This window comes from Astyanax mexicanus, chromosome 8, assembly GCF_023375975.1.
Source record: "Astyanax mexicanus isolate ESR-SI-001 chromosome 8, AstMex3_surface, whole genome shotgun sequence".
Lineage (NCBI taxonomy): Eukaryota > Metazoa > Chordata > Actinopteri > Characiformes > Acestrorhamphidae > Astyanax > Astyanax mexicanus.
The window spans coordinates 56,756,275-56,769,933 of NC_064415.1; the positions used below are offsets into that span (position 1 = coordinate 56,756,275).

Here is a 13,659-nt window from a genome sequence, read left to right on the forward strand (position 1 = left end):
ATTGAAAGGGCCGGCTGATGCGCTGCAATAAGGAGCAGACGCTCAGATCAGCCAGAGAGAAAGTTCCCAGCTGGGATTCATCATCATCAGGAACCAGCAGCTGTTTCATATTTGAGATGATTCATCCAGCATTGGTCATTCCTGACCTGGGAATCAATTCCTGCTCTAATACATCTGCTTTCCATTTATGGGAGTTTTCACACCTGTAGTTGTGAAAGTTTCTATGATCCGGATCAGTTGATGAATTTGTTTATTTGGAGCGTTTCTCCTTCGCTCTGTTTGGTTTGTTTTCACACAGGCATAAAAACCTAAACGCACCAAAATGCGCACCAATAAACCCAGTTAGCAAATTTGCATCTCCTCTGAAGGCACTTTTCCACCGGCATGGTGCCAGTGCTGGTGCCAGTCTTCCGAACGGTTCTTTGTGTTTCCACTGCAAAATCTCAAGTTCTCGGCCAGAAAAGCCGGTTCTGTTCTGGCCCCACAATCTTGCTGGTCTGGAACCAGCGAACGTGTTACGTGTGCGGCCAAAGGGCGGGGCGTTGAAGCGTCTCTGGGGCAAAGCTCACCTCCATTCACAGCTAAGAGCAGCAGAAGCAGCTAAATAAATGAAAATAAATCAACCCACTTTTGTATCTTGCAACTCAAATATGAAGCTTACTTTAGTTACAAGATGCCAAAATTGATTAAACAGATTAGTTTTAATTTTTTTCCTGAAATTGTCATTCTGCACTACCTCTTCAGATTGTCTGTCTGCCTCAGCTAGATGTAATTGGCCCACATTTAAAACAAAAACAGGGAAATTGAAAATAGATTGGTTCCTAATTGGCTCAGATTGGTTTCCTTCCCTGGTCTAAAACACGAACCGGAGAGGCGGGTGTCTGAGACGAATCCCAGGAAGATGTAAATTCACATTTAAAAAACTGAAAAACACTAGACTAGCGTTCCAGATTACTGGAAATGTGAATTGCCTCATCAGGGCTCTGCTCAAGGGGCCCTGCAATCATTTTTCACACTGTTCGTGGAATTGGGAGTGTGAAGATGGCACAGGGAGTTTGCCGAGTTTTTAGGCACCGATTGCTGAAATCTCTAATGAGAGATCCTAATAAATCGTTTTTTGGCAGTAAAGACGTCGGGGGAAATTGCATCAGCCGCTGAATAACTGAATTACGATGAAGAGTTACCCTTTAGGCTGTTGTGAGTGGAGGAACTTCGTCTGGTTTCTGGTGTGTTGAGGTAGAAAACAGTGTGTACGGATTTCCTGTACTGTGGCTTATGTTTTATTACAGTAGTAGTAATAGAAGTACTAGCAGTAGAAAGATTATCAGATTTTTTTCTGGAGCGGTTCACTTGTGGTGAGAACGTGATCTGGTCTTGATCTGACCAAGCTATCAAATATACTTCTTTTTTAATAAGGCATAGTTTCATCTGATATATTAGCCAGATTATATGCCACTATGAACAAACGCTGTCTCTGCTGCTCCATGCTGTTTAGACAACAGTACGTGCAGCGTTCACTGTTCACAGCTACGCAACTCTTCGCTGCTCGCTCCATTGAAACGCACTGGAATACAGAATCTTCTCACTATATTTACTTTCTTGCCGACCAATCAGAGGAGACAGTGTGCTTGTGTGGTTTATCAGTGCACGTTTTGGTGTGTTTAGGTTTCTTTTTGCCTGTGTGAAACCAAACCAAACAGAGGGAGAAACGCTCTAAATAAACAAACTCTTAAACTGATCCGGATCATAGAAACTTTCACAACTACAGGTGTGAAAACACTCTTTTATACTCAGCTAATTTAATTATAAATCAGAAATCCTTACAGACAAGCTGAGATGTTTAAAATAAAGTAAAAAAAGTTGCCTCTATCCAATTCATCATGCATTCTTCATTCTTTATTCTAGCGCAAAATGTTACGGCTTTACCTCCCCTCAAACATATATAAGTAGTATAAGTTTATACTAGTATTTTAATTGACACCATGAATATAAATATATAATTGCATGCATTTTACATTTCTTACATTGATTCTTTTATTTATATATATATATATATATATATATATATATATATATATATAAATATCCACTATAAAAACTAGGAACAAGTGCAATTAATTGAAGTTAATCATAGAATTTCAGAATACTTTTGTAAATTATTGAATACATTTTTTTAATCGATCGATACCACTAGTTAGAAGTGAATAGTTTTAAAGGTGAAATTGTGATGAACAGCATGTGTCGGACCTTGAGCGATTACAGTATGTCATTTTTAGACGTTCAGGAGGACACCAGGCAGAGTTTGAACCACTTAAATAAGAGTCTTCCGGACTCCCCCTGGGGCTCCAGCGTCTGCTCGCACTTCCTTTGTTGTACTTCGAGCTTGGGAAGACTAATGGCTTTTAAGAATGACAAAAGAGCCCAGATTCGTTCAATACCAGTCTGGACCGATTCCCTGCGCTGTGGCTTTTCGCCAAAGGTCAGCCTGACCTTTCCTCTCAGAGGACATCTCCCGGGCCATCTCTGGCCAGACCTCCATTCTGTATTCCCCTTTTTTAACTGGTGTCACAAACATGGCTCAGCAGAATCCCAGTGGTGTCTGTTATCTTTAACCTTTTAGGCTTTGAAGTTGGGGTCAGGGAGGACATGCCGTGTTCATTACAAAGTCCCGTCCTTCCCCTTTCCCCCTTTTCTGAAACCCTGTTTTTGAGGATGTGGCTCTTCTGAAAGAGGAAGGTGAGTCCGACTCTGCTGATGACGCTATTCTTTGCTCTCTTCCTGAAACAGCTGTAGTTTTGCAGAACCCCATCTGCATTCAGGACGCTCGCCCGAGGACAGAGACGGAGACGGAGAGCGAGAGACAGGGACGGAGACACTGCTGGACGCCCCTGCAGGAGGAGCATGAAGAAGAGCAGGAGTGTGTTGACAGTGACGCCCAAAGATGTAAGTTTGATTGACGCTGTCGAATCCCGTTTAGATCTCGGCGTGAGCCGCTGGGACTGCAGCCAACTATAGTTCAGATGATCTCAGCACATATCCGTCCCTCACACACCTCAGAGTACTTTACCATCAGTCCTGCCGCCGACAGGAACAGCTGCTGACGTCCAATCAGCTCTCAACAATCTTATCACTGTTCCTTTAGTGAAGGCATCTGTTATAAAGATAACAAAAACAACAGAACAAAAGTAATAGCAATAGTAGTATGAGAAGAAGTAGTGGTAAGAGTAATTTACTAGTACTGTAGTAGTAGTGGAAAGAAACCAACAGAAGCAGTAGTAGTAGTAGTAGTAGAATAATAATAGTACTAATGGTACCTCTAATGAGAGGAGAAGAAGAAACAGTATTAGTGAGTAGTTGAGTAACAGCAGTATTAGGAGAAGGAGTAGCAGTAGTAGTAGTGAAACAGTATCAGTAGAAGAAGGAGGAGGAGGAGTAAATGTAGGAGGGAAGGAGTATTATTAGTATTAATAGGTGTAGTGCATGAAGTAGTAGAAGTAGCAGTAGTAAAATAAGATGGACTAGTAATAACAATAATAGTGGGGACGGAGTCATAACAGCAGCAATAGTAAGGGACAGAGAAGAAAAAGCAATGCTAGTTGTAGTGACAGCAGTAATAGTAGAGGACAAAGTAGTAGTAGTAGTAATAATAGGGAGCAAAGTAGTAATAGTAATAATAGTAGGGGACAGAGCAGTATTAGCAATGATAGCAAGGAGCAGAATAGTAGTAGTAACAGTAAGACTAGGAGGCAGAGCAGTAATAGCAGTAATAGTAGTAGACAGAGCAGTAATAGCAGTGATAGGTGTGGATGAAGTAATAATAGGGGGCAGAGTAGTAATAGCAGTAACAATAGGGGGCAGAGTAGTAATAGCAGTTATAATAGGGGCAGAGTAGTTATAATAGGGGGCAGAGTAGTAATAGCAGTTATAATAGGGGGCAGAGTAGTAATAGCAGTCATAATAGGGGGCAGAGTAGTAATAGCAGTTATAATAGGGGGCAGAGTAGTAATAGCAGTCATAATAGGGGGCAGAGTAGTAATAGCAGTAACAATAGGGGGCAGAGTAGTTGTAATAGGGGGCAGAGTAGTAATAGCAGTAACAATAGGGGGCAGAGTAGTAATAGCAGTTATAATAGGGGGAGGAGCAGTTGTAATAGGGGGCAGAGTAGTAATAGCAGTAATAATAGGGGGCAGAGTAGTAATAGCAGTTATAATAGGGGGCAGAGCAGTAATAGCAGTTATAATAGGGGGCAGAGTAGTAATAGCAGTTATAATAGGGGCAGAGTAGTTATAATAGGGGGCAGAGTAGTAATAGCAGTTATAATAGGGGCAGAGTAGTAATAGCAGTTATAATAGGGGGCAGAGTAGTAATAGCAGTTATAATAGGGGTCAGAGCAGTAATAGCAGTTATAATAGGGGGCAGAGTAGTAATAGCAGTTATAATAGGGGCAGAGTAGTTATAATAGGGGGCAGAGTAGTAATAGCAGTTATAATAGGGGCAGAGTAGTAATAGCAGTTATAATAGGGGGCAGAGTAGTAATAGCAGTTATAATAGGGGGCAGAGTAGTAATAGCAGTCATAATAGGGGGCAGAGTAGTAATAGCAGTTATAATAGGGGGCAGAGTAGTAATAGCAGTCATAATAGGGGGCAGAGTAGTAATAGCAGTTATAATAGGGGGCAGAGTAGTTATAATAGGGGGCAGAGTAGTAATAGCAGTTATAATAGGGGCAGAGTAGTTATAATAGGGAGCAGAGTAGTAATAGCAGTTATAATAGGAGGCAGAGTAGTAATAGCAGTTATAATAGGGGGCAGAGTAGTTATAATAGGGAGCAGAGTAGTAATAGCAGTTATAATAGGAGGCAGAGTAGTTATAATAGGGAGCAGAGTAGTAATAGCAGTTATAATAGGGGGCAGAGTAGTTATAATAGGGAGCAGAGTAGTAATAGCAGTTATAATAGGGGGCAGAGTAGTAATAGCAGTTAATAGGGTGCAGAGTAGTTATAATAGGGAGCAGAGTAGTAATAGCAGTCATAATAGGGGGCAGAGTAGTAATAGCAGTTATAATAGGGGGCAGAGTAGTTATAATAGGGAGCAGAGTAGTAATAGCAGTTATAATAGGAGGCAGAGTAGTTATAATAGGGAGCAGAGTAGTAATAGCAGTTATAATAGGGGGCAGAGTAGTTATAATAGGGAGCAGAGTAGTAATAGCAGTTATAATAGGGGGCAGAGTAGTTATAATAGGGAGCAGAGTAGTAATAGCAGTTATAATAGGGGGCAGAGTAGTAATAGCAGTTAATAGGGTGCAGAGTAGTTATAATAGGGAGCAGAGTAGTAATAGCAGTCATAATAGGGGGCAGAGTAGTAATAGCAGTTATAATAGGGGGCAGAGTAGTTATAATAGGGAGCAGAGTAGTAATAGCAGTTATAATAGGAGGCAGAGTAGTTATAATAGGGAGCAGAGTAGTAATAGCAGTTATAATAGGGGGCAGAGTAGTTATAATAGGGAGCAGAGTAGTAATAGCAGTTATAATAGGGAGCAGAGTAGTAATAGCAGTTATAATAGGGTGCAGAGTAGTTATAATAGGGAGCAGAGTAGTAATAGCAGTTATAATAGGGAGCAGAGTAGTAATAGCAGTTATAATAGGGTGCAGAGTAGTTATAATAGGGAGCAGAGTAGTAATAGCAGTTATAATAGCAGTGATGGGTGGGATGGAGTAATAATAGGGGACAGAGTAGTTATACCAGTAATAGCAGGGGGCATTGTAGTAGTAACAGTTATAGTAGGGGATGGAGTAGTAAAAGGAGAAGTAACAGTAATAGTAGGGGATATAGTAATAGAGACAATACTAGTAGTAGTAGTAGAAGTAGTGGCAGTTGCACAGGGAAAGAGCAGTAGTAGTAGGGGAAGCAGTATTATCAGTGCTGTCCTGCTGTAGCTGTTTGTTGGAGAGGTTGTGTGTTTATTGGTCAGTACGGTCGCTGCTCTGCTGTATCTGAGGGAGTGAGAGGTAGAGGAGTGTGAGGACTGAGGTGTTAAGTGTGTGTAGAGTGTAGAGTGTAGAGAGTAGAGTGGACGGAAGTGAGTCAGAGCATATGACCAGCAGAACAGACTGCCGTCCCACAGGACCTGGGCGGTTGGATGGGGGGGGGTTGTATTGGAGAGGGCACTATGTCCATCTGTTTCTCCTCTCTCTACGAGGCTGAGAGTGTGTGAGTGAGTGTGTGAGTGTGTTTATACCAGACCGTCCTGCTCACCGGGGATCTTATTGATTAGCCGAGGCGATATATGGAGCAGAGGCCTGAGGCTCAAACCATTGAAGTCCTACAGTCAATTTTTCACCATTGAGTTACAGAGCCTCCACTCCGGTTCTTAGGCTGCATGAGGTTCTAGGAAAAATCTTTACTTGGTATAGAACCTTTACATTATATGGAGGTTGTTTCAGCTGTAAACAGGTCACATACTCTCTCTCTCTCTCTCTCTCTCTCTCTCACACACACATACATACATACATAGATCCTCTTATACATCTAGTAAAAGCACTTTTTAATAAAATGGACAGTGATTTTAAGCTAAAGGGCTAAAGGTAGGCATGCATATGAAATTAAGTGACCTCCCATTCGTAATGCATAGGGTTTAATATGATGTTGGCCCACCCTTTACAGCAAAAAAAAAAGCTAAAAAAAAATATTGGACCATTCTTATAGAAGTATATTTGTTGGGTAAGAAGGCCTGGCTTTAAGTATCCACTCTAATTCATCCCAAAAATGTGTTCTATCAGGTTGAGGTCAGGACTCTAGTCTAGATAGGCTAGTCTAGTTCTTCCACACCAGACTCAACTCATCCATTGAGTGCACTGGTGCACTGGTGCAGCAATCATGTTGGAACAGGAAGGGGCCGTCCCCAAACTGTTCCCACAAAGTTAGTTGCATGAAATTGTCCAAAATGTCTTGATATGCTGAAGCATTAACAGTTCCTTTCACTTAAACTAAGAAGCCAAGCCCAACTCCTGAAAAACAACCCCACACCACAATTAATAATCCCACCTCTTCCAAACTTTACACTCAGAACAATGCACAATCCTGGCAACTGCCAAACCATCAGATTGCCATACAGAAAAGCATGATTCTTCACTCCAGAGAACACGGATTTACCGAGCTTCTGAGAGCCACCCATTCTTTTAATAGTGTTTGTAGAAGCAGTAGAAGCAGTCTTCATGATTAGGTGCACCAGTGGCCACAGAAAGTATATTAAAGTGAAATTGCACAAGAATAGTTGTTTCTACTGTGGCTAGAAAGTGGAATAGCAAGACAGGTTTCTTTAAAAAAGTGTCCAAAACAAGTGGAAGAAAAAGATTTTTTTTTTACTGTGGATAGAAAGTGGAATCACAAAGTAGGTGTTTCTAGTAGTTTCTAAAGTTGCCAGCAACTGGAAACACAAGGTAGATAGAGGTTTCCAATAAAGTGTCCAGGAACTGAAACACAGGGCAGTGGTTTTCAAGCTCAAATTAGGGATGATTACAGTATGACCAGAAATAGTCAGGTTTAAGTCTTGGAAGAAACAAGTCAAAAACTGCGTCATTTTGGCGTAAAAGACGTTGTTTTGCGTAGAAACGTCGTCTTTGTCTGATGTCTGACATGTCTTTCTCCATGTATAGAGGTTTTTGTTAGTGCGGAGATGCTTTTGAGTATCTGGGCCCTGAACTTCAGATACTAAAGATAATTGGCTGATGGGTTTCATTGCCAAACTTCCCTTTTAATCATCGGTTCACATTTCCTGTTCACCTACACAAGTGGATGAATGTGCAATTTTCTAAAGCCATGCTTTGATTTGATTGCGTTGGGATGAAAGCGTCAGCGGCCTCCGGTACGTCACCGGAGCGCTCTCAGGCCGCCGATTCGGTTCCGCCGGCTTTGTGTGTGTATTCTTCCCAACACTATTACTCAACCTTCAATCAAGTCTTGTTAAGGTAAAAAAAGGGAGCCAATGTGGTCGCCATGGTAACGAGACTTCCTTCTGATTAGCCGATACCCGACCCTGACATTTTACTCAAGCTGCCACGTCCACCTCAGTGATGGACATAAAGGGACATTAGGGTTTGTGCGTAATGGTCTTGTTTGTGGAAATGGTTTTGTTTGTGCTGTGCTGAGACGGCTTTCTGCTGCAACATCATCCTTGATTTTATTCTTTTTGGATCTTAGTGTGTTTTAACACTGATGTTTGGGAAAAGGGCACATTAGCGCTGGTTTGCTTTTACATACAAGAACTACGTTCTCCCCGTGTCTGCGTGGGTTTCCTCCGGGTTCTCCGGTTTCCTCCCACAGTCCAAAGACGGCACGTTCAGGCTAATTGGAACTTGATTGAAATTGCCCCTTAGGTGTGAGTGTGTGAGTGAATGTGTCTGTGTGTCTGTCTGTGTCTGTCTGCCTTGCGATGGCTTAGATCGTAGAACCTTGTGATTAGACAGTACCTTTCCTGCCACGAAATAGCCGACGAGCTGATGTGGCGTTAAACTCGACTACCCAACCCAACCCAACCCAACCCAACATACAAGAACTACAATGGTTGGACAATGAAACTGAAACACCTGGTTTTAGAGCACAATAATTGATTGTGGTGACGGACAGTTCTGGTGGAAACAGGAGAGTTGATGTGCACACTGAATTCTGCGTGATTTGATCAGCCGTGGTTTTATGTTTTTTGGATACAATCCGGGTTAGCACCCGAACATCCCTTTCAGACAGCTTCCTCTTACAGCGTCCACAGTTAGTCCTGTTGGATGTGGTTGGTTCTTATTGGTCGTATGCTGACATTACCCTGGATACCTGGATTAACTGGGTATTGGAAAGCTGTACACTTATGTTGTAGGTGGGTTTTTTTTCCAATAAAATGGCCATTGAACAGAAGCACATGGTAGAGGTTTCTAATAAAGTGGCCAGTGTTAGCTTTCATCCTTTAATAAATGAGGTAGTAGGGGGGTTGGGGGAGGTTTGAGGGAGGTTTGGGGGATGGTGGTCAGTACTAATCCCTTTGCTCTTTCTCAGATCTGGGACTGGTGGAGCTGTCAGGACTAATGCATGTTTATTTCAGCTTAAAGTCAACAGAGCAGCAGCGAGAGCTGGAGTAGAGCTGGAGGCTGTGGGGTGTTTGTATCAGACAGACGCCTGTTTTATATGTCTGTCTGTCTGAGATGAAACAAAGCACAGTGGGATCAATCTCTGCCTGGATAAAAAAACAGAGCTGAGCTGGATTCAGGAAAAAGATCCAGACAGAACTCTGTAACAGACCGTCCTGCGCCACAGAGAGAGAGTTAGAGCTTACTGCTTACACCTGATATATCTTTCATATCTAACTGTCTGTCTGTCTATCTACCAATCTATCTATATATCTGTTTGTCTGTCTGTCTGCCTGTCTGTCTGTCTGTCTGCCCATTCATCTATTGATCTGTCTGTGTATTGGAATTCATTTGTTTGTTTATCTGTGTCTTTTTCTATGTCTGTCTGTTCTCTGTCTGTCTGTCTGTCTGTCTGTCTGTCCTCCTATTCATCTATTGATCTGTCTGTCTAGTTTTAGTTTATTTGTTTATTTGTCTTTATCTATCTATCTATCTATCTATCTATCTATCTATCTATCTATCCTTTGTCTGTCTTTCTGTCTGTCTGTCTGTCCGCCTATTCATCTATTAATCTGTCTAGTTTTAGTTCATTTGTTTATTTAGGTGTCTTTTTCTATCTATCTATCTATCTATCTATCTATCTATCTATCTATCTATCTATCTATCTATCTATCTATCTATCTATCTATCTATCTGTCTATCTATCTATCTATCTATCTATCTTTATATTTATATTTTTCATTTATTTGTTTGTCTATCTATCTATCTGTCTCTCTATCTGTCTGTCTGTCTGTCTGTCTGCTCATTCATCTATTGATCTTTCTCTCTAGTTTTAATTCGTTTGTTTGTTTAGCTGTCTTTTTTGTCTCTCTATCTATCTATCTATCTATCTATCTATCTATCTTGTCATTTATTGATCTGTCTGTGTTCTATCTATCTATCTATCTATCTATCTATCTATCCATCCATATGCTTCGTATCTGTCTGAATGTCGGTCTGGTTGTGTGTTTGTAGCTATCTATATATTTACATACACACACACTCTCTCTCTCCCTCTCTATCTCTTTCTTTCTCTCTCTCTCTCTCTCTCTCTCTCTCTTTCTCTCTCTCTCTCTCTCTCTCTTTGTCTCTCTCTCTCTCTCTCTCTCTCTCGCGCTGGTATTCAGGCGGTGTTGGGGGAGATTCCTGGTACTGCGCCGCTCCCTCCTCTGTCTGTTTTGTGGGTGAATTTGACAGGGCAGTAAAGTGAGTTGATGGTGATGTGCGCTGGACGTGGTCACGCATTTAAAGTAGAGCGTTATTCACAACAGCCAGCCAGCAGAAAGCCATCCCAGCAAACCACAGCGTCCATAAAACAGTCAGCTCACAGGGTCAGAGCACTGTGGAGGCGTGAGCGCTCCATCAGCCCAAACACACCTTCAGCCCTCTACCACTGTGATACCACGGCTCACGCCACAACGCTGTTCACTTTTCACTGAAGCCATGAGATAGCAGTGTGTTAATTCATCATGAATTGTTACCTCACAGTGTGGCTTAATAATGCTTATACCTCTGTGTTTCTGAAGAGGATAAAACACCCCTTAATAATCAAATACCAGGAATTCTGGATGTATTGGTGTCAGTTTCACAGAATTTAACAACCAATATTATTTACAGCAGGTTTACTGCTGTCAAATTTGGGAGTTTTGAGCATCACTGTTTTAATATCAACCAAAACTATATGATATACAGCTCTATAAAAAAATAAGAGAGCACTTAAAAATGATGATTTTCTTTGTTTTTACCAAATTGAAAACCTCTGGAATATAATCAAGAGGAAGATGGATGATCACAAACCATCAAACCACCAAACTGAACTGCTTGAATTTTTACACCAGGAGTAAAGCAGCATAAAGTTACCCAAAAGCAATGTGTAAGACTGGTGGAGGAGAATATGCTAAGATGCATGAAAACTGATTAAAAACTTGAACTTGCTTTCTGAAACAACTTGAGGTCTGAAAGTTCTGCATCTGTTTTGTTATTTTAGCCATTTTTCATTTTCTGCAAATAAATGCTCTAAATGATAATCCTTCTTTTTATTTGTGAGAAATGTAGTTTATACATGTACATACACCTATAAATAGCAAAAGTCTTTTTGTGGCACTATAAGGTTTTATATAAGGTTTTCCAGTGCTGATTGTAATCCAGCAGTGCCATATCCTTGCCAGAAGTGGCTTAAGTATCCAAGCTATCTGGTTTATTATCACTCATCCTGACTCTCCATGACATTAAACAGAGCTCCTCTAAAGAGCTGCTCATCTGCCTTTATAGTATTACAGCGCCCTCTAGTGTACAGACTCTCACTGTCCACTTAGAAACTCCTACTTTAAATCTTATCTTCTGAATACAGCAGCTGTAGAGTTACTCACTGACCCCAGAGCTGCTGATGTTCAGATATTATTGCGGTGGTGGACTGTTCTCAGGTCAGTACTGACGCTCATGTTCATCCCACCACTCAGTAATGTCCAGTTGATATTGTGAGAGGCACTGTGGTCAGAAACTGACCCCCAATGGAGGTCTGGGGTAACTCTAAACTGTGCATCAGCAGATACCGGCTCTCACTGAATACCAGCAAGGTCAAACAAAGCAGAGAGGAGGGGTTTCTAGTTATAGATGCACCAAAATGACCAAAAAAACATTAGAAAAAGGGGAAATTTTAAAAGTTTTGACATGTTTTTTGCATTCATTTTGGCACTTTTTCACCTTTGAATAAATTACATTATCTTGTTTTGTTTTCAAAAAATCCATCTATTATCAGCAGAGAATACTCAGTCAAATTTCACTTTGGTAGTGTTATTGCAATCATATATTTACCTCAGCAGTGTAATTATAGTCATATTTCACTTTGGTAGTATTATTCATATCATGAATTTACCTCAACAGTGTTATTATACTCATATTTCATGTTGATATTGTTATTTCAATCATATATTTACCTCAGCAGTGTTATTTTAGTCAAATTTCACTTTTGTAGTATTATTTCTATCATTAATTTAACTCAGCAGTGTAATTTTAGTCAAATTGCACTTTGGTAGTGCTATTCCAATCCTATATTTACCTCAGCAGTTCTACTCAAGTCACATGTGAGTGAGATTTACACAGAGAAAGGCATGCTCAGCATCAGAGAAATTAACGAAAAGTAGCATGGTGTACCAGTAGCGATGTGAAAAAAAAACTTTAGAGCGGTTAAGCTTTAACCATTTCTTTAACCATCCTTTTATTCACCATGCTGACTGTTTTTCCAAGCTGGATTACTTGCTGATAGTCGATGACAGGTTGGGGGCACATCTATAAGATGTGTATTATGTATAGATTGCTCTTATTTTGATAATACCGGCATGTAGTTACCTGGCACGGTGTGATGTGTTAGTCTGAAACGTACTGCTAATTCGCTGCATTCTTATTTCCCTATCCGCTCTGTAATTATCCCGTGTGCTCCATCCCTCAGGACAGTAAGGAGCTCCAGGCATGCCCGTCCCCCGGGGCCACTCTGGGCGCGGATCTCCGCCGCTGCTGCCGCCGGCACTCCGGTACTCTGGTGCTGCCGCCGCTCGCCTGGCGTCAGGGCGAGAGGAGCCGGACTCCTGATGAAGACTGCATGAGCCGGCCCACCTCACTGGCCTTCACCACAACTCCCCGCATCGACATCACCCCGGTAGCTCCTGACAGGTGAGCTACTGCTAACGTGTTGGAGTTGGATGCATTTCTGTGAGAATTTAATTGCATTCAGCCACATGGGGGCATCCAACTCTTCCTACAAAATTTGACTGGCCAGAGATTCTCTCTTGGATGGATAATTTTGGACAGAGATGCACTACAATGAGCAGAATTAAACATTTGGCTGAAAACTGAATACTGAAAATGTTTTTTTTTTGCTGTTTTTTTTTAGTCTTATTACCACTAAATAAATGTACATTTGTCTTGCTTGTAAAAGAAAAAAACAGTTACAAAACCACAATTTACTAAGTACTTATTGAGCACCTAACCGTCTTAAAATTACAGCAGCAAACCAGAAAAGAGCAAAACATTTACCTCAAAAGTGCTATTCTAACTATATATTTACTTTAGCCGTGTTCCTCTAGTCATAATTTAGTGTCATTTTAGTCAAATGTAACTTTAATAGTGTTATTCCAATCATAAATCTACCTCAGCAGTGTAATTTCAGTATAATTCTTACTTTGATAGTGTTGCTCCAATCATAAATCTACCTCAGCAGTATAGTTTTAGTCAAATTTACCTTTGGTACTGTTATTCCAATCATAAATCTTCCCCAGCAGTGTAGTTTTAGTCAAATTGCACTTTAATAGTGTTACTCCAATCATAAATATACCTCAGCGGTGTAGTTTTAGTCAAATATCACTTTGGCAGTGTTATTCCAATTGTGAATTTACCACAGCAGTATTATTTTAGTCAAATTTCTCTTTGGTAGTGTTTTTCCAATCATAGATTTACCTCAGCAGTATTATTTTAGTCAAATTTCTCTTTGGTAGTGTTATTCCAATCATAGATT

General features: G+C 40.8%; 1 protein-coding gene across 3 annotated transcripts in view; it reads left to right on the forward strand.

Moving 5' to 3' along the window:
* Window positions 1–13,659, forward strand: part of pde4bb (phosphodiesterase 4B, cAMP-specific b) — a 70,141-nt gene that overhangs the window by 7,439 nt on the left and 49,043 nt on the right. For all 3 annotated transcript variants that reach the window (XM_022677808.2, XM_049482481.1, XM_022677809.2), the window contains exons 2-3: window positions 2,788–2,943; window positions 12,598–12,818. In XM_022677808.2, coding sequence (XP_022533529.2) covers window positions 2,902–2,943; window positions 12,598–12,818 — 263 coding nt within the window. In that variant the 5' untranslated portion in view covers window positions 2,788–2,901. The remainder of the gene's footprint in view (window positions 1–2,787; window positions 2,944–12,597; window positions 12,819–13,659) is intronic.